This window comes from Stenella coeruleoalba, assembly GCF_951394435.1.
Source record: "Stenella coeruleoalba genome assembly, chromosome: 13".
Classification (NCBI taxonomy): domain Eukaryota; kingdom Metazoa; phylum Chordata; class Mammalia; order Artiodactyla; family Delphinidae; genus Stenella; species Stenella coeruleoalba.
This window is the reverse complement of record NC_137159.1, coordinates 61,444,895-61,463,834: the sequence shown is the minus strand read 5'-3', so window position 1 is coordinate 61,463,834 and position 18,940 is coordinate 61,444,895. Positions and strand designations below refer to the sequence as shown.

At 40.9% G+C, this 18,940-nt stretch overlaps 1 protein-coding gene across 6 annotated transcripts in view; it reads left to right on the top strand.

The window, feature by feature from the left end:
* Window positions 1-18,940, top strand: part of CRIM1 (cysteine rich transmembrane BMP regulator 1) — a 208,055-nt gene that overhangs the window by 35,160 nt on the left and 153,955 nt on the right. For 5 of the 6 annotated variants that reach the window (XM_079940085.1, XM_079940084.1, XM_079940083.1 and 2 more), the window contains exon 2: window positions 14,093-14,266. The exons of the other annotated variant lie outside the window; for it this stretch is intronic. In XM_079940085.1, coding sequence (XP_079796211.1) covers window positions 14,093-14,266 — 174 coding nt within the window. The remainder of the gene's footprint in view (window positions 1-14,092; window positions 14,267-18,940) is intronic. 6 annotated transcript variants of the gene reach the window in all.

Genomic DNA, 18,940 nt, shown 5'->3' with positions numbered 1-18,940 from the left:
TTTTGGTTAGAGTAGTGGGAAATTATACTGTAAACTCCTCTTTCCTAGCATTTTAAATCTTTAGTACCTTGCTCAGTTCTTGATGTATAACAGATACCAATAACTGATTGAGGAATGAATGTTTGAAAGAAAGAATGATTGAACGAATGACTTTACATGCTATAGTTCGTCCCTGGTCCTCCTCTGATAGGTGTATTGCTGAGGTGTTGACAACAGTTACAGCAATGGAACATTTGCTTATCATTCATAAATGTTTTACTATAAATTGATTTAGTAAATTGGTTCAGTACTGTTTGTTTTTCAAAGACTTTCCCCACTTGGACATAATATGAATCAGTGGTCATGTTTGTTTGTTATCTATTTAGAGGTTTGCATCAGTTTAAGAGTCCTCAAAAAAAAATTGTGTGCATATTTTAGTATTTCCATTGTTTTAGATTAAGGCTTGGTCTACTCTGATACATAGTTACATATGCCTAACATAGTTTTACTTTGTGGAAATGCCTATAAAACAAATTTTTATGTCATGAATCATTTCTACTGATAACCATAATTTTGCCCTTCTTGCTTTGCACTGATTACAGCATGAGGAAGAGAGGGAAAGGGAAGCACCAGCTTTTGGATCATCCGTTTTAAGCTGGAAGGAGAGAGAATGAAAGCTCACTGCATTAGATTCCTCCTTGAGCAGGGCTGAATGCACGATAACAGCCAGTCGGGAGCTGGGGGAGTTAAGAGCAGCAATTTTACATTACACTGGAGTTTCTAGGCTGGCATGGAAAGAGATGCCAGTACTAGCTATTTGTATCTTACTGTAGCCACAGGGATATGTGAACAGCTGGAGAATTAATTTGATATATATTCCCAGCAGCCTCTCTTCTGCCAACAGAATTCCATTACTGTGAGGTTCTGAGTGTGTACCATGAATCCGTGTCTTGCTCTTTTTTTTTTTTTTTTTTTTTGCGGTACGCGGGCCTCTCACTGTTGTGGCCTCTCCCGTTGCGGAGCACAGGCTCCGGACGCACAGGCTCAGCGGCCATGGCTCACGGGCCCAGCTGCTCTGCGGCATGTGAGATCTTCCCGGACCGGGGCACGAACCCGTGTGCCCTGCATCGTCAGGCAGACACTTAACCACTGCGCCACCAGGGAAGCCCTGTGTCTTGCTTTTTAATATCTGCTATAGCGTGTTTCTGGTAAGTGGAATGCCACATAATGGGGTGTAGCCGTATCTTGGTTTGGAGTAAACTCCATTACCCTAAGCTGATATGAGGTAGAAAAGGTAAGGCTCTGAGTCTACAAATGCCTTCTGCCTTCAGGAAGTTGGACATTTCAGATGAACACACAGTACTTTGTCCAATAAGTGCAGTCATACCTGAAACATTTTATTCCATGTTACTGGAATTTCAGACACAGCAAGCAGATGGAAATATATTTTGACAAGCAGAGAGGTGGAATCTGGGACCAGTTGGGCCAGGGTTGCTGTGGCTGGTTCCTTGAGCTCCTGGGCACAGAGCGGGTGTAGCCCCCGGGGCTGCTGCTTCCCAGATCTGGAGCTGGCTGTCTTTGTACATCTTCCAAGACTCCTCTTCTTTCACATCCTTTTCCCCTGTCCTACCCTGAGGATCACAACTGCTTTCTCAGTAGTCTTTGCACTTAGAATCTTTTATATCAACTGTGGAAAGAAGGAATTTCAGGCATCATCAAGAATATTGGAAAGTAGTCTGTGGAACAGAAAGACCAAGTCCAGGGTTAGACTGAAGGTGACTATTGGAAGTACAGGTGTTTCAGGTGTTTTTGCTTTGGTACCACATGTACACTCTTAAAAATTTTTTTTTTGCAAAATCATTCACTACACTAAAGGTAAGAGAACTGTTGGGAAAAATAGGGATGGGGCAGATCACTCAAAACCTATGGAACTGTGAACACAGAGGATAAATATAAACAATAAGACTCCAAATAAAGCTCCTGACTCAGGTAAGCTGCTCCTAACATTTGCATCTGGAGCCTGGACAGCCCATCCTTTGCAGCCTTACACACTGAGGCTGCTTCCTTCAGGGCATGGGAACCTCACAGATGTTTACTCTGAATGGAGACTAGTTTTATCAGAATTAAATATAAGATCCAGGGGTAGTTTTTTGTTTTTTTTAGTTTTTTGGGCTGTGTTGGGTCTTCATTGCTGCACGTGGGCTTTTCTCTGGTTGTGGCAAGTGGGGGCTTTTCTTGTGGAGCATGGGCTCTGGGTGCATGGGCTTCTGTAGTTGCAGCACATGAGCTCAGTAGTTGCGGCACATGGGCCCTAGAGCAAGTGGGCTTCGGTAGTTGCGGCATGCGGGCTCAGTAGTTGTGGTTCATGGGCTCTAGAGAGTAGGCTCAGTAGTTGTGGCGCACGGGCTTAGCTGCTCCATGGCATGTGGGATCTTCCCGGACCAGGGATCGAGCCCGTGTCTCCTGCATTGGCAGGCAGATTCTTAACCACTGTGCTACCAGGGAAGTCCCCAGGGGTAGTTTGTTCATCATGAGTTTTTAAACACGGGAGAATATCTCTAGCTTTTTCATTTGTACATTGAACCTCCCCGGACAGTTAAATGTAGTGGAAAGTTCAACCACTAGAGCAGCCATTTCTTGCGCTAAAGGAAGGAATTTAAACAAGATTATAAGCCTTTTCTTAAGGTGTTCATTTAACTGCGAAGACTTTTCCTTTTATTGTGAGAAAACTTTCTCCTGATGCTTTTATAACGTTAATGTGCTGGGGGAAATCACACATGAACCAACACACCTTCTGCATTATACTGACATCATTTTGTTCCAAATTATGTATAACTAAAATCACGTTAGAGAAATGTGTTTTTATGCTTCAGTAGTAACTGTTAGGGGAAGAGGTACCCAGTATCTTTTGTTATTTCTCAAACCTGGGTTCTATGCTGTCTTGGCCTAAGTGTACCAGCAAGACATGATCTTTAGAGCAGCAGTTCTCAAAATGTGGACCACAGACCCCTGGGGGGCCCTGAGACATTTTCAAGTAGTACATGAGGTCAAAGTTATTTTCATAGTAATATTAACATACTATTTGCTTTTATTCTGTGTCGACATTTGCACTGCTGGTGCAAAAACAATGCTGGTAAAACTGCTGGCATCTTAGCATGAGCAGAGGCTATGGCCCCAAACTGTGTTAGTCAGTCACCGCTCTGCACCTGCAGTAAAGTAAATACTAATAACCAAATAACAAACCAAATACAAAATCAGTTTCCGGTCTACTTCTCTGGTGAGACAGGGCCGGGAGATGCTCTCCTCAGCTCCTTGCCTGGGTGGGCAAGTCAGTCTCTAGGGCCGGCAGAAATCCTTGTTTAGGGGTCCCATCAAGTTCCCCAGAGTGCTACAGCTGAGCGGAGCGGGTTCTTGGGACTACTGCTCCGGTGGTGCAGAAAGCCTTCTTGGAATCTGACATGACATCACTTTCGGACTGTTGGCCAGCTGCTCCTGACTTGGCCACATGAAGGCTCAGACTGTCCCAGTCTCTGAACTGAAGGGAACCAACACTATTAGCATATCTCTCACCACCATGAATGCAAGGTATTTCAATGAAGAGTATCAGGAGGACATCTACAAATCCCAGATGTGTAAGTTCTGAGGAATGGTGGAATAACCCAATGTATCTGGGTGGCCTTTGGAGACAGCTGAGACAGAGCTACAACAGGGAAGTGGCTGGCAATCAACTCATAGCCCACCTTCTCCAGCCGTGTGACTGACAAGGTCTTGGTGCCCTGGCCGGCTGTCAGGCCTAAGCCTCTGAGGTGGGAGAGCTGAATTCAGGACATTGGTCCAACAGAGACCTCCTGGCCCCACGTGATATCAATCGGTGAGAGCCCTCCCAGAGATCTCTGTCTCAACACTAAGACCCAGCTCCACTCAATGACCAGCAAGCTCCAGTGCTGGACACACCATGCCAAACAACTATCAAGACAGGAACACAGCCCCACCCATTAGTAGAGAGGCTGCCTAAAATCATAATAAGTTCACAGATACCCCAATACACCACTGCACTCGGTCTTGCCCACCGGGAAGGCAAGATCCAGCCTTATCCACCACAACACAGGCACCAGTCCCCTCCACCAGGAAGCCTACACAACCCACTGAACCAACCTTAGCCACTGGGGGCAGACATCAAAAACAAGGGAACTAGAAACCTGCAGCCTGTGAAAAGGAGACCCCAAACACAGTAAGTTAAGCAAAATGAGAAGACAGAGAAATACACAGCAGATGAAGGAGCAAGGTAAAAACCCACCAGACCAAACAAATGAAGAGGAAATAGGCAGTCTACCTGAAAAAGAATTCAGAGTAATGATAGTAAAGATGATGCAAAATCTTGGAAATAGAATGGAGAAAATACAAGAAACGTTTAAGTAGGACCTGGAAGAACTAAAGAGCAAATAAACAATGAACAACACAATCAATGAAATTAAAAATTCTCTAGAAGGAATCAACAGCAGAATAACTGAGGCAGAAGAATGGATACGTGACCTGGAAGATAAAATAGGGAAATGACTACTGCAGAGCACAATAAAGAAAAACGAATGAAAAGAATTGAGGACAATCTCAGAGACTTCTGGGACAACATTAAATGTGCCAACATTCAAATTATAGGGGTCCGAGAAGAAGAGAAAAAGAAAGGGACTGAGAAAATATTTGAAGAGTTTGTAGTTGAAAACTTCCCTAATATGGGAAAGGAAATAGTCAATCAAGTACAGGAAGCAGAGAGAGAGTCCCATACAGGATAAATCCAAGGAGAAACACACCAAGACACATATTAATCAAACGATCAAAACTTAAATTAAAAATATTAAAAGCAGCAAGGGAAAAGCAACACATGACATACAAGGGAATCCCCATAAGGTTAACAGGTGATCTTTCAGCAGAAATTCTGCAAGCCAGAAGGAAGTGTCACGACATATTTAAAGTGATGAAAGGGAAAAACCTACAACCAAGATTACTCTACCCAGCAAGGATCTCATTCAGATTCGATGGAGAAATTAAAACCTTTACAGACAAGCAAAAGCTGAGACAATTCAGCACCAGTGAACCAGCTTTACAACAAACACTAAAGGAACTTCTCTAGGCAGGAAACACAAGAGAAGGAAAAGACCTACAATAACAAACCCAAAACAATTAAGAAAAGGGTAATAGGAACATATATACTGATAATTACCTTAAATGTAAATGGATTAATGCTCCAACCAAAATACATAGACTGGCTGAATGGATGCAAAAAGAAGACCCGTATATATGCTGTCTACAAGACACCCACTTCAGACCTAGGAACACATACAGACTGAAAGTGAGGGGATGGAAAAAGATATTCCATGCAAATGGAAATCAGAAGAAAGCTAGAGTAACAATTCTCGTATCAAACAAAATAGACTTTAAAATGAAGACTATAACAAGAGACAAGCAAGGACACTACATAATAATCAATGGATCAATCCAAGAAGAAGATATAAAAATTGTAAATCTTTATGCACCCAACATAGGAGCACCTCAATACATAAGGCAAATGCTAACAGCCATAAAAGAGGAAATCGACAGTAACACAATCATAGTGGGGGACTTTAACACCAACTTTCACCAATGGACAGATCATCCAAAGTGAAAAAAAAATAAGGAAACACAAGCTTTAAATGATACATTAAACAAGGTGGACTTAATTGATATTTAGAGGTCATTCCATCCAAAAACAACAGAATACACTTTCTTCTCAAGTTCTCATGGAACATTCTCCAGGATAGATCACATCTTGGGTCACAAATCAAGCCTTGGTAAATTTAAGAAAATTGAAATCCTACCAAGTATCTTTTCCGACCACAATTCGTAAGACTAGATATCAATTACGGGAAGAAAACTGTAAAAAGTACAAACACATGGAGGCTAAACAATACACTATTACATAACCAAGAGATTACTGAAGAAATCAAAGAGGAAATCAAAAAATGCCTAGAAAGAAATGCCAATGAAAATACGATGACCCGAAACCTATGGGACGAAGCAAAAGCAGTTCTAAGAGGGAAGTTTATAGCAATACAATACTACCTCAAGAAACAAGAAACATCTCAAATAAATAACCTGACCTTATACCTAAAGCAATGAGAGGAAGAACAAAAAAACCCCAAAGTTAGCAGAAGGAAAGAAATCATAAATCAGATCAGAAATAAATGAAAAAGAAATGAAGGAAATGATAGCAAAGACCAATAAAACCAAAAGCTGGTTCTTTGAGAAGATAAACAAAATTGATAAACCATTAGCCAGACTCATCAAGAAAAAAAGGGAGACGACTCAAATCAATAGAATTAGAAATGAAAAAGGTGAAGTAACAATTGACACTGCAGAAATATAAAGGATCATGAGAGATTACTACAAGCAACTATATACCAATAAAATGGACAACCTGGAAGAAATGGACAAATTCTTAGAAAAGCACAATCTTCTGAGACTGAACCAGGCAGAAATAGAAAATATAAACAGACCAATCACAAGCACGGAAATTGAGACTGTGATTAAAAATCTTCCAACAAACAAAAAGCACAGGACCAGATGTCTTCACAAGTGAATTCTGTGAAACATTTAGAGAAGAGCTAACACCTATCCTTCTCAAACTCTTCCAAAATATAGCAGAGAGAGAAACACTCCAAAACTCATTCTACGAGGCCACTATCACCCTGGTATCAAAACCAGACAAAGATGTCACAAAAAAAACCTACAGGCCAATATCACTGTTGAACATAGATGCAAAAATCCTCAACAAAATACTAGCAAACAGACTCCAACAGCACATTAAAAGGATCATACACCATGATCAAGTGAGGTTTATCGCCAGATTGCAAGGATTCTTCAATATACACGAATCAATCAATGTGATAAACCATATTAGCAAATTGAAGGAGAAAAAACATTATCATCTCAATAGATACAGAAAAAGGTTTTACCAAAATTCAACACCTATTTATGATAAAAACCCTCCAGAAAGTAGGCATAGAGGGAACTTACCTCAACATAATAAAGGCCATATATGACAAACCCACAGCCAACATCGTTCTCAATGGTGAAAAACTGAAACCATTTCCACTAAGAGTAGGAACAAGACAAAGTTGCCCACTCTCACCACTGTTATTCAACGTAGTTTTGGAAGTTTTAACCACAGCAATCAGAGAAGAAAAAGATATAAAAAGAATCCATATCAGAAAAGAGGAAGTAAAGCTGTCACAGTTTTGCAGATGACATGATACTATACATAGAGAATCCTAAAGATGCTACCAGAAAACTCCTAGAGCTAATCAATGAATTTGGTAAAGTAGCAGGATACAAAATTAATGCACAGAAATCTCTTGCATTCCTATACACTAATGATGAAAAATCTGAAGGAGAAATTAAGGAAACACTCCCATTTACCATTGCAACAAAACAAATTAAATGCCTAGGAATAAACCTATCTAAGGAGACAGAAGACCTGAATGCAGAAAACTGTAAGACACTTGTGAAAGAAATTAAAGATGAAACAGACAGAAGGAGAGATATACCATGTTCTTGGATTGGAAAAATCAACATTGAGAAAATGACTATACTACCCAAAGCAATCTACAGATTCAATGCAATCGCTATCAAACTACCACTGGCATTTTTCACAGAACTAGAACAAAAAAGTTCACAATTTGTATGGAGACACAAACGACCGTGGATAGCCAAAGCAATCTTGAGAAAGAAAAACAGAGCTGGAGAAGTCAGGCTTCCAGACTTCAGACTATACTACAAAGCTACAGTAATCAAGACAGTCTGGTACTGGCACAAAACCAGAAATATAGATCTATGGAACAGGATAGAAATCCCAGAGATAAACCCGCACACATGTGGTTACCTTATCTTTGTTTTTGTTTTTTGTTTTTTTTTTTTCAGTACGCGGGCCTCTCACTGTTGTGGCCTCTCCTGTTGTGGAGCACAGGCTCCGGACGTGCAGGCTCAGCAGCATGGCTCATGGGCCCAGCTGCTCCGCGGCGTGTGGGATCTTCCCGGACTGGGGCATGAACCCGCATCCCCTGCATCGGCAGGTGGACTCTCAACCACTGCGCCACCAGGGAAGCCCCTGGTTACCTTATCTTTGATAAAGGAGGCAAGAATATACAATGGAGAAAAGACAGCCTCTTCAGTAAGTGGTGCTGGGAAAACTGGACTACATGTAAAAGAATTAAATTAGAATACTTCCTCACACCATATACCAAAGTAAACTCATAATGGATTAAAGACCTAAATGTAAGACCAGAGACTATAAAACTCTTAGAGGAAAACATAGGCAGAACACTCTATGACATAAATCACAGCAAGATCCTTTTTGACCCACCTAGAGAAAGAGAAATATATACAAATGGGACCTAATGAAACTTAAAGGATTTTGCATAGCTAAGGGAGCCATAAACAAGATGAAAGGACAACCCTCAGAATGGGCGAAAATATTTGCAAACAAAGCAACTGACAAAAGATTAATCTCCAAAGTATACAAGCAGCTCATTCCGCTCAATATGAAGAAAACAAACAACCCAATCCAAAAATGGGTAGAAGACCTAGACATTTCTCCAGACATTTCTCTATTTTTGAATAGACATTTCTCCAAAGAAGATATACAGATTGCCAACAAACACATGAAAGGATGCTCAACATCAGTAATCATTAGAAAAATGCAAGTCAAAACTGCAATGAGGTATCACCTCACACCAGTCAGAATGGCCATCATCAAAAAGTCTACAAACAATAAATGCTGGAGAGGGTGTGGAGAAAAGGGAACACTTTTGCACTGTTGGTGGGAATGTAAATTGATACAGCCACTAAGGAGAACAGTATGGAGGTACATTAAAAAACTAAAAATAGAACTACCATATGACCCAGCAGTCCCAATGCTGGGCATATATACCAGTGAGAAAACCATACTTCAAAAAGAATCACGTACCACAGTGTTCATTGCTGCACTATTTACAATAAGCAAGACATGGGAGTGATCTGTCTATCGACACTTGATGAATGGATAAAGAAGATGTGGCATGTGTATACAATGGAATATTACTCAGCCATAAAAAGAAATGAAATTGAGTTATTTGTAGTGAGGTGGATGGACCTAGGGTCTGTCATACAGAGTGAAGTAAGTGAGAAAGAGAAAAACAAATACCATATGCTAACACATATATATGGAATCTAAAAAGAAAAAAATGGTTCTGTAGAACCTATGTGCAGGATAGGAATAAAGACACAGACGTGGAGAGTGGACTTGAGGACACGAGGAGGGGGAGGGGTGGGCTGGGACGAGGTGAGAGTGTGGCATGGACATACTCTACCACATGTAGAATGGATGGCTGGTGGGAAGCAGCTGCATAGCACAGGGAGATTAGCTCGGTGCTTTGTGACCACGTAGAGAGGTGGATAGGGAGGGTGGGAGGGCGACACAAGAGGGAGTGGATATGGGGATATGTGTATACATATAGCTGATTCACTTTGCTATACAGAAGAAGCTAACGCACCATTGTAGAGCAATTATAGTCCAATAAAGATGTTGGAAAAAAAATCAGTTTCCTTTAAGAATGCCCTTTATTGAATCAGTACAAGTTATTAATTTTATTAAATTTCAACTCTTGATTATACATCTTGTGAACATTCTCTGGAATGAAATGGGAAGAAGGGATGAAATAATTCTGCCTACTGAAGTCCCGCGGTTGTCTCGAGGTAAAATATCATTTCCTGGTTTCTTCTAAATATCCAAGTGGAGATGTCAGGTTAGCAGTTAGTTATAACTGACTCTTCGCTGGAGTACTCAGATATTTGCATATATTTGAACATGCATGAATTCTAATTCATACATGAAATTATCACATTTCTTTCATTTTGTATATAGAGAAAACCACATTCGGATTTGGTATCTTGCAGAAGTTACAAACTTAAAAATACATTTGCAGAGGTATCTCAATTATCTTGACCTTTCAGCCTTGGAGACTACATCTTGTCGCATGGAGAGCACTAGGAAAAAACTACTTGATATAAATAGTTAAAGGGCAGTACTCCTGTTTTTAATCCCCCCGCCCCTGGTTCTTAAAGTCCTGACTAGTCCAAGGAGAAATCAGAAACTATATCAGAATCAGAACCTTGATCCTTGTGCTGTATATGTGGATTTACTTAGGAAAAGAGATTTTAAAACATCAAATTTGCCAAGTGCTGTCAGTGGCACTATTAGGCTCAGATCAGACTTTACTAAATTTTTGCTTTCAATCCCTGTTGGATTGCTGTTACAGTAAAGTGTAATGTTCTGTAATAGAAAAACATAAAAGCATTTGTCTCATAAACATGTTGTACTTGATCCTATAAAGCAGTGGTTGCTAAGGGAATTTATTTGCCAAGAAGAAAAAGTGTTGATTAGGATGGGGGGCATAGAAATGAAAGGGTTTCCTCTCAAAAAAGAAAATAAGAGCATGTAAGACATTTTTGGCTTTAGAGTCAGATGCCTCCTGACTGGACGGGGTGGCCATGACATTTCCTGAGGGGGTGGTCAGGCTTACCTGTGCACCATCAGGTGCAGCCTGTCGCTGTTGCCAAGAGGTTTCTGCTGAGAACAGTAAGGAGCTGGAGAGGGCATTAAGGGAAGTTGCCTTTTAATTCTGATTCCACACTCAGGGGATATGGTCTTCCTGTGGGGAGGCAGAGAAAAACACCTGGCAGTGAAAACAAATTTGCCCTAAGATGGACTTCTTGGAGGGGCTGTTGATGCCAGCCAGCTGATAAGAGGCTGAAGTCTAGAGCTGAACTGGGAAAGAGACTAATGACAGTTGATGCCTAGAGAGAAAGGTACCAAAGTATGTCTGAGCATTTCTTCAAAATGCCTGCCTCATTAATGCTTCACTAATAAGGTTTTTGAATAAGATTTTTATTATGTAAACATGTTCATTATAATGAAACATGTTTTCCTTGTTATACATCTATGCATTTGTTTACAAGACATTTTCTGGTTAAAAAAAAAAAAGGGCTTCCCTGGTGGCGCAGTGGTTTGAGAGTCCGCCTGCTGATGCAGGGGACACGGGTTCGTGCCCCGGTCTGGGAAGATCCCACATGCTGGGCCCGTAAGCCATGGCCGCTGAGCCTGTGCTCCGCAACGGGAGAGGCCACAACAGTGAGAGGCCCGCGTACCGCAAAAAAAAACCCCAAAAAAGCATAGTCAACAGCATTGACCATACCAGTGACATGGAAAACTAGATAGAGTTACTGAACACTTGTACTAAGTCCTGGGGTTAAGGGGGTTCAAAGTTGGATAAGACCTGGCTCCTCCTGCACATGAGGACTCTCTGTCTAATGGGGAAGTTAGACTTGCGTGAAACCATTATTGGAAAGGGTAAGAGGTGTGCACAGGTGTTTGTAGGAGCGTGGAGGATAGAGAGCTCAGAGTTGGAGAAGACTTCTCAAAGAGGTAACATGTGACTTGGGTCTTGAAAAATGAATAGGAGTTATCAAGAGGAAGGAGAGAAGGAGGTGTTCCAGGCGATGACATTCTGTGAGCAAAGGCATGGGAACATTTATTGAGGGTTTGTAGTGAGAATCTGTGTGCTTATTGGAGCATTAGGATGTTTGGACTTTTTCTTGTTAGCAAGAGAGAACCAATGAGCAGGCTTGTCTTTTTTTTTTTTTTTTTTTTGTGGTACGCGGACCTCTCACTGTTGTGGCCTCTCCCGTCGCGGAGCACAGGCTCGGACGCGCAGGCCCAGTGGCCATGGCTTACGGGCCCAGCCGCTCCGTGGCATGTGGTATCCTCCCGGACCGGGGCACGAACCCATGTCCCCTGCATCGGCAGGCAGACTCTCAACCACTGTGCCACCAGGGAAGCCCCAGGCTTGTCTTTTGAGGAAGATGATGCTGGTTGACAGTGTGGGAAATGGGATAGTGCAAGGAGACAGGTTAGAGGATGCTGCAGTGGTTCAGGAGAGTGATGTCTTCAGGGAGTTCCAGTTACGATGGAGGGAAGGGATGTTTATTGTGGAAAAAAAAATCTGCATCAGAATCCATTTGATTTGGTGATACATTAACTGCATATATTTACAAAGATAGTAATAAAGATTTCTTGGAATATGGGACTAAAAAGAGGAGAAATACAGTTTTTCAGTAGTTCAAATGTTACTTGAGTTTCTTACTGATTTTTAGGTTCCTAGGATTGAACTAATTTTGAATTACAAATTTGAATATACAGTCAAAAGAATTTCTTTACGGTAAATTTTGCTGAACTATATTAGGCTGGTGGTACTAATAACATGCCTACAATTAAATATAGAGGTAAGAAATTGTTTACGTGAGCCATTTTGTCACGTGTTATAACCAAAGACTAAATTATCACCTACTTTACTGTGTTGAGTTGTTTCAGTATATTCTATTCTGGTTTTCCTTTCAAAGTAATTTAGTAATTTCACTGTTGTCTTGAAGATAGGAATGTCCCTTTGTGTGTATACATGTTATATACCTGTCATTTCTAAAGACCAAATACAGGCTAAATAGGAAAATAAATCTTAAAACAGATACCTTGTGTTTTTGTTTAAACTTCTAAAATTGTTTTACTAAGAGATGAAGCTTTGATCAAATAAGAGAGCCTGATCTTCTGAAATCAAAACACAGGAGATTTTCTATTCTCCCTTTTCAAATAATCACCCTGAAGCTCTTTATTTTGTAAATGATATCCTTCTAAAGACCCCTTGACAAGAAAATTATTTATTTCAGTGAGGGAGAACAGTCTTTTCCTGACTTAGGCAGTAAGTCAACGATGTCACCAGAAGGAAAAGTTAGCCTTATAAAAATTATAGCCATTTGTTTGTGCTGTCTTTTGTGAAAAGACATTCTTAAGATGTCTTTATACCTGCCTTACTTTGAGCAGCAAGTTTAAGTATCTTAAATTCAAGCACTTTTAAAAGATTCTCTCCAGATATGGTTATCAGAAACATGTTTACTATTTAATAGTCAGTGCCCAGTTAAGGTGTGATAAAGTATCTATTAAAGATAATGTTAAGAGGGGGGAAAAACTCATAACATCACAGAGACTCAGAGAAATAGTCTGGTTTCCTACAAGAGGCATTTCAACTATGAGGAATATTATTAAGGATTGAGTCTTGCTGTGGTTCTGTCATGTTTGTTTCATTTGTCTGAACTTGTTCCCATGAAAGTTGGTTTTAAAATCTATTTCTTACAGTCAACTCCATTTCATGACCCAGGACCCTGATATGGTCTCAGCCGCAGACTTTGACGACCTCAGCCTCTCACTAGGCTGTAGCCCTTAGTTTTGTTTGTCGTTGTTTCTGGCTTTGGTTGTGGGCAGTAATGGACATTAGCATTTGTACTGAAGTGCGTTGGAGGGCACCTCCTCCGTTGTATCCCATTCCTGACTCCTTGGGTGGTGTCTGTTTACATTTATTAGCACAGCCTTGATATATGAAGTTGCAGAGCTGTTTTAAACCTGAAGCTGGTCTCTACCAGATGGGGTAAAAAATTTGGGGGTTTTTTGGAATAATTTTGTAGATTGACAGATGTAGTTTTATTGAACATGGGAAAATCCTGGAATCTTTGTTTAAAATGAAGAAATTTAAAGGAATCTCAATTGTTTCTGTAATAACACATCAAAGGAGTAGTGGTTTTTGATCAGAAACGTTTGTATATATAGCTAGTTAATGTTGACGTGTATGGGTGTATTTCAGTCTTCTCTTTTTTTAGGAGGTTGGGTTTCATTCATTTGTAAAACTGCAGCCAAACTGTGTTTCGTAAATTGAGGTGTCAAAATCGGATGTTAATCTTGACATCCTCGCACATTTTTGCTTTCAGACAGGCCTTTTTTATTTTGGTGGTACGTGGGCCTCTCCCATTGCGGAGCACAGGCTCCAGACACGCAGGCTCAGCGACCATGGCTCACGGGCCTAGCCGCTCCGGGGCACGAACCCGTGTCCCCTGCATCGGCAGGTGGACGCTCAACCACTGCGCCACCAGGGAAGCCCTCAGACGGGCCTTTGAATGAAGTTAACAAGCAAACATTATGTGGTTGTTAATTGTTTTACAGATGAGAACTGGGATGATGACCAACTGCTTGGTTTTGAACCATGCAATGAAAACCTTGTCTCTGGCTGCAATATAATCAATGGGAAATGTGAGTGTGACACCATTCGAACCTGTAACAATCCCTTTGAGTTTCCAAGGAAGGATATGTGCCTTTCAGCTTTAAAGAGGATTGAAGGTAAGTACACATTTTCAGTCATAAGTGTTAGCATTGTGTAACTCTGAGCAGTGATGGTATTTGAGCTGGAAAAGGCAAAGACAAGCTTAGAGCGATTGGTAGCTTTGATGATCTCAAACAAGATGCAGAATGTTGACTAGGTACGGACGTGATGGCATATGTGTGCCTGTGTGTCCACGCACGTGTGTGTTTCCTGAAAGCGGTGGGATGGTCATGCTGTGGTAGTATGGCCAGGATAGTTTGTGCCAGCCTGCCTAGGTCACCTCTGCATAGTGGATGATTTCACGTGTGGCATGCTTGAGGTCAGCATCTGTTGTTACCACGTCCATTCCGCGTGATTTACCATAGGATGGTGCTCCATGAGGAGAGCGCTAATTAGAAATGCAGCTCATCTGGCAAGAACGTGCATCTCTTTAGAAGAGGTGGGAGATTTGTGCAGTGGCGATCGGAGGCTGAGATTGGCTCAAAATCATATAGGTGTGGATGGGTCATTGGGTGCTTCCCCTCTGGAATGAAGTCAGAAATCACATTAAAATAACAAAATAACGTGGCCCATAACTTTTATACATTCATGCATAAAACCTAGAAAAGAAATTTAGGAATTGAAAATATGAAGTAACCAAGTAATTAGGGGTGGCATGCCCAGAGCTGAATGCTGTGCCTTGCCACCAGAATTAACAGAGGATGTGGCATGGGCTTGAGTCTCAGCCCTGCCCCTGATCAGCATTGAACTCTTGCTGAGCCCCAGGTTCTGCTCAGGGAAAAAAGAAGACTGAACGAGACTTTCTTAAATATACCTTTTGTCTCTACAATGATGCTGCTCAAAGATGGAGAAGTTGGTAATATAGTTTGGAATATCCAGGATTTTCCAGGTCCAAAATCAAGCTTATGAGGGCAGTAGAGCAAGGGCTGAAGTTTTTGAATTGTATTAAGTTCCTCAGACATATTAAATGGTAGTAAAGAATGGGAAATGTGCAGTAGCCTCTAAAATAGCATTTCTCTTTGTGTTTACCAATGCTGCTGAATCTTTAAAAGAGAGTACAATAGAAAACAACAGAAATAAAATTTTGGGAACACAGAGAGTCTTAGATAACATTTATTCTAGTCCTTGAATTTGAAAATTGAAAAACTCAGCTCTACACAGTGGATGACTGACAAGCCAAGTTCTAACCGTGTGAAGTCTTTTTTGAATCACATTATGCCATAGACAACACAGTTACCAAACTCGTTTTTATTGTCTTGCGGCTCTTTGCTCCCCCGTCTTCACCCCCATTGTCCGCTGAAAATATAGTATATTTTGCCAACTTCAGTGTATAAACTTTCAGGGGTAGAGTTGAAGCAGTCAAATGTCTATTAAATTAATTATTCATACAGATTTTATCATGTCATGTAAAATAATACAGCAATTTAGAGTATTACTTTTTGCTGTTCTTATATTTCACAAAACTGTTTTAGTCATATTTCAAATGCCTCACCGTCACTGTCATTGTCTTTGCTAGAGCTGATTTCCGTGTCATTTAACACTGTTTTCTGAGCACACCCTCTTTATTGCCATCTGAGTTGTTGGAGATGCAGCAGATTTTGAATCCAAGTTATCACAAGAAGTTTTGTTCCAAAACACGGTGTCTTTTCACATAAAACTAGGACGGTTACATTTTTAATTAGTGAGGTGTGTATTTTTGATCTTTACAGTGTGGAGATTGACTGTATTGATTTTTCAGGTGTTTCTGAAAAGGCTGTTTACAAGATCCAGCACTTCCAATTTTGACATCATTCCCTCAGGAATAATTACTGTGGCTGATTAAATTTCTCTATGCCCCTCCTCCCCTTGTTTTTTTTAAACAAATTCTGTCTGATGGCCTCTTCATAATCCAAAAGTAGGATTGGTTGAGGTCATTTAAGGTTTATGTATCTTCCACAAATCGTACTTGTTTTTTTTTTAAATAAAGCACTCTGTAATATTTGAGGCCTTGTAAGAAATCAATATTGGGGGATTTCCCTTTCCTGAGAGATAATTTTGAAGAAAAAGGTCTACTTCTATTCAAGTATATATTGCAAATGAAAGAGTTAGTGATGGTATATCACTGTATATGATTAAATCATTAATAAATGCAATGAAGACTTGGAATGCTATAGGAATTTAGGGCCAAAAAATTGTGACCTGGCATTATATGATAAGGTATTGTAGAGGAGGAGGAGTCTGAACAATTTGGAATTTGGATGGTGATGGATTCCAGGAAGAAGAATGATACGGACAAAAGAATAAAATGTACAAGTGAGAGTTGCTTGACTTACATGAAAGACACTTGGGAAATGAATCTAAAAGAGCAAATTTATTTTTTTTTGCCATGGCAATAAAAGCGCCAAATCCTAACCACAAGACCACCAGGGAACTCCTGTAAAAGAGCAAGTTTTTATGTTGATAGGTAATAGGAACTAAAAATGGGGAGGCAGGACAGGACCAGATGATGAAATGTCTTCCACGTGGCTCAGGAAGGTTAGGCCTGGTGATAGGAGCTATCAGGAATCGCTGTAGGTTTATGAGCCGACAGCAGCAGAGCGTGGAGGAATCAGTGTTAGGCAGATTGGGGTTTTGGGGCGTGGAAGGAATTTGCAGGTGGAGCTTCTGTTGGAGAGCTCGGTGCAGCTTGTTGGAGAGCTGTTTCTGTTATTTAGATGTGGTGTCACAAGAGACTGGTCTAGGGGATGGCCGGGGAAAAGCAAGGAAGAGATGGAAGCACGCCATTTTGATGGAAGAACGTCCAGTATCTGCTAACAGACAAGGGAGGGATGAAAATACAAAGATGATTCTGGGGTTCCTAATGTGAAAGAGTAGAAGAATGATAGTACGAGAAACAGAAATGGGAAAACCTCTCAAAAGGTGGAACTGAAAAATGAGGTGGTTGTTTTAGAGGGATTTAGGGTCAAGAGACACTTTAAAAGTATGGAAGATATTACAGCATGTTTGAATGATGACAAGAATGATCTAGTAAAAAGGGAGAAACTGATAATGTAAGAAAGATGATGACTGCAGGAGCAAAGTCTTTGAGGAGGGAGAGGGGCAAAATTGTTCCTGTTTCTCAGAGATGCATAAAACAAGGTCATCAGCTGACGTTGAGGCGTAGGAAGGGGTGTGAAAAATTGGGGAGGGAGAGGAAATGGAAAATAGAAATCTCAGAGGGAGGATGAGTGAATTAAGTAGGGAAATGTATTAGGGTGGCCTGCTAGTGCTGATAGCTTACTTGAGGTTATAAATTTGAAGGGAGACCAGCCAGCACAGTTGTGCGCTTTTCCCCAGCTCTGGTGCATGCAGTGGAGGTGGAGGGTTAGGATTTAACCAGGGTTAGGATTTTTCCTGATGAGTCTGATATAAAGAGAAGGGTACTGAGATTGAGAGTTACGCAAGAGAGTGCTTATGGTGACTGGCCCTGCCGTTGCTGCTGGGAAGGATACAGCAGCAGTCAGTAGCGAAGGAACAGAGGCAGAAGTTCTGTAGATAAATGCAACACCTGCGTGTAGTTGGTACATCATGTGATTGCATGTGCTTTAGGCAAACAACGTGTTATTTTTTTAAGGAGAAGAGGAAGAATGATCTGAAATTAGTGATGAGAACAAAGAGGACCCCTACCCCACCCCCAGGATTTATGGCATGTGGGCGGTGAAGCCGTCCCCACTTGAGAGGACTTCAGGGGATAGAGAGCAGTCAGGGAGGAGTACCCAGGTTTCCATTAGAGCACAGAGGTGAAGGGAACCATCTGGAAGGGAGAATGACAGCAAAGGGGATTTTGGTGATGACGGTCCACGAGTTCTAGAAGGCACAGTAGAAGGATTCGGATGGGAGGGTTGTGCAGAGCATGGGTGATTTTGCAGAGCCAAGGAAGATTGAGTCCAGAGATGATGGATGACCTGGTAAGTTTAGACTTAGTTCTTGAGGTTTGTTATGAGAAGGTGAATAGTTAGTTCTAGTTAAAGCCTTCCTTTGAGGACTGTTCTCTGGGGCATTCTGTAATGTGAAGGTATGTATGCAGTTGGGGATGGGGCAGAAGGACTAGTGTTCTTGCCAGAGCATAATGAGATAATGTGGGTCCCCATTACTACGTTTTGTGAGCGAATTCTGAACATGAATTTTCAGCATAATTACAACAACATTTTTAGAATGTGTGGAAGTCATTGCAAGGCATTTCAATACCATATTTACAGATTTATGGAGAATAATGGCAATTTCAGGGTATTTAAAAAACTTCTTGTGTATTATATTTGTTTAAAAGGGAGGGTATTGGTCCTGGATTTTAATGAACACATCATCGTAAAGTCAGTTTGTCACAGATTTAGAGGAAATAGGATACTGGATAAACAGGCAGCCAGGCCTTTGTACGGAATAATTTGTCAGAATTATCTTTGTTTCTCTGAGGAAGAAGAGAAAGACTGATAAAGGGAATGAACTGCAAGTCATCCCACCTTGATCTTAACAAAGCTTTTAGTTTTATGCCATACTACCTATTTATCATCGGTTTGGTACATGCTGTACCGAGCTCCACAAAAGTTAAATTGATACACCATCAGAAGAGGGGACCACATTAACAAAAACAGTACCAGCCTCTGTGGCTGCCACAAGGGTTTTCTTGAGGGGCCTCTCTGGGCTTGGTAATGGTAGTTAAAGTTGATACGAAAGAC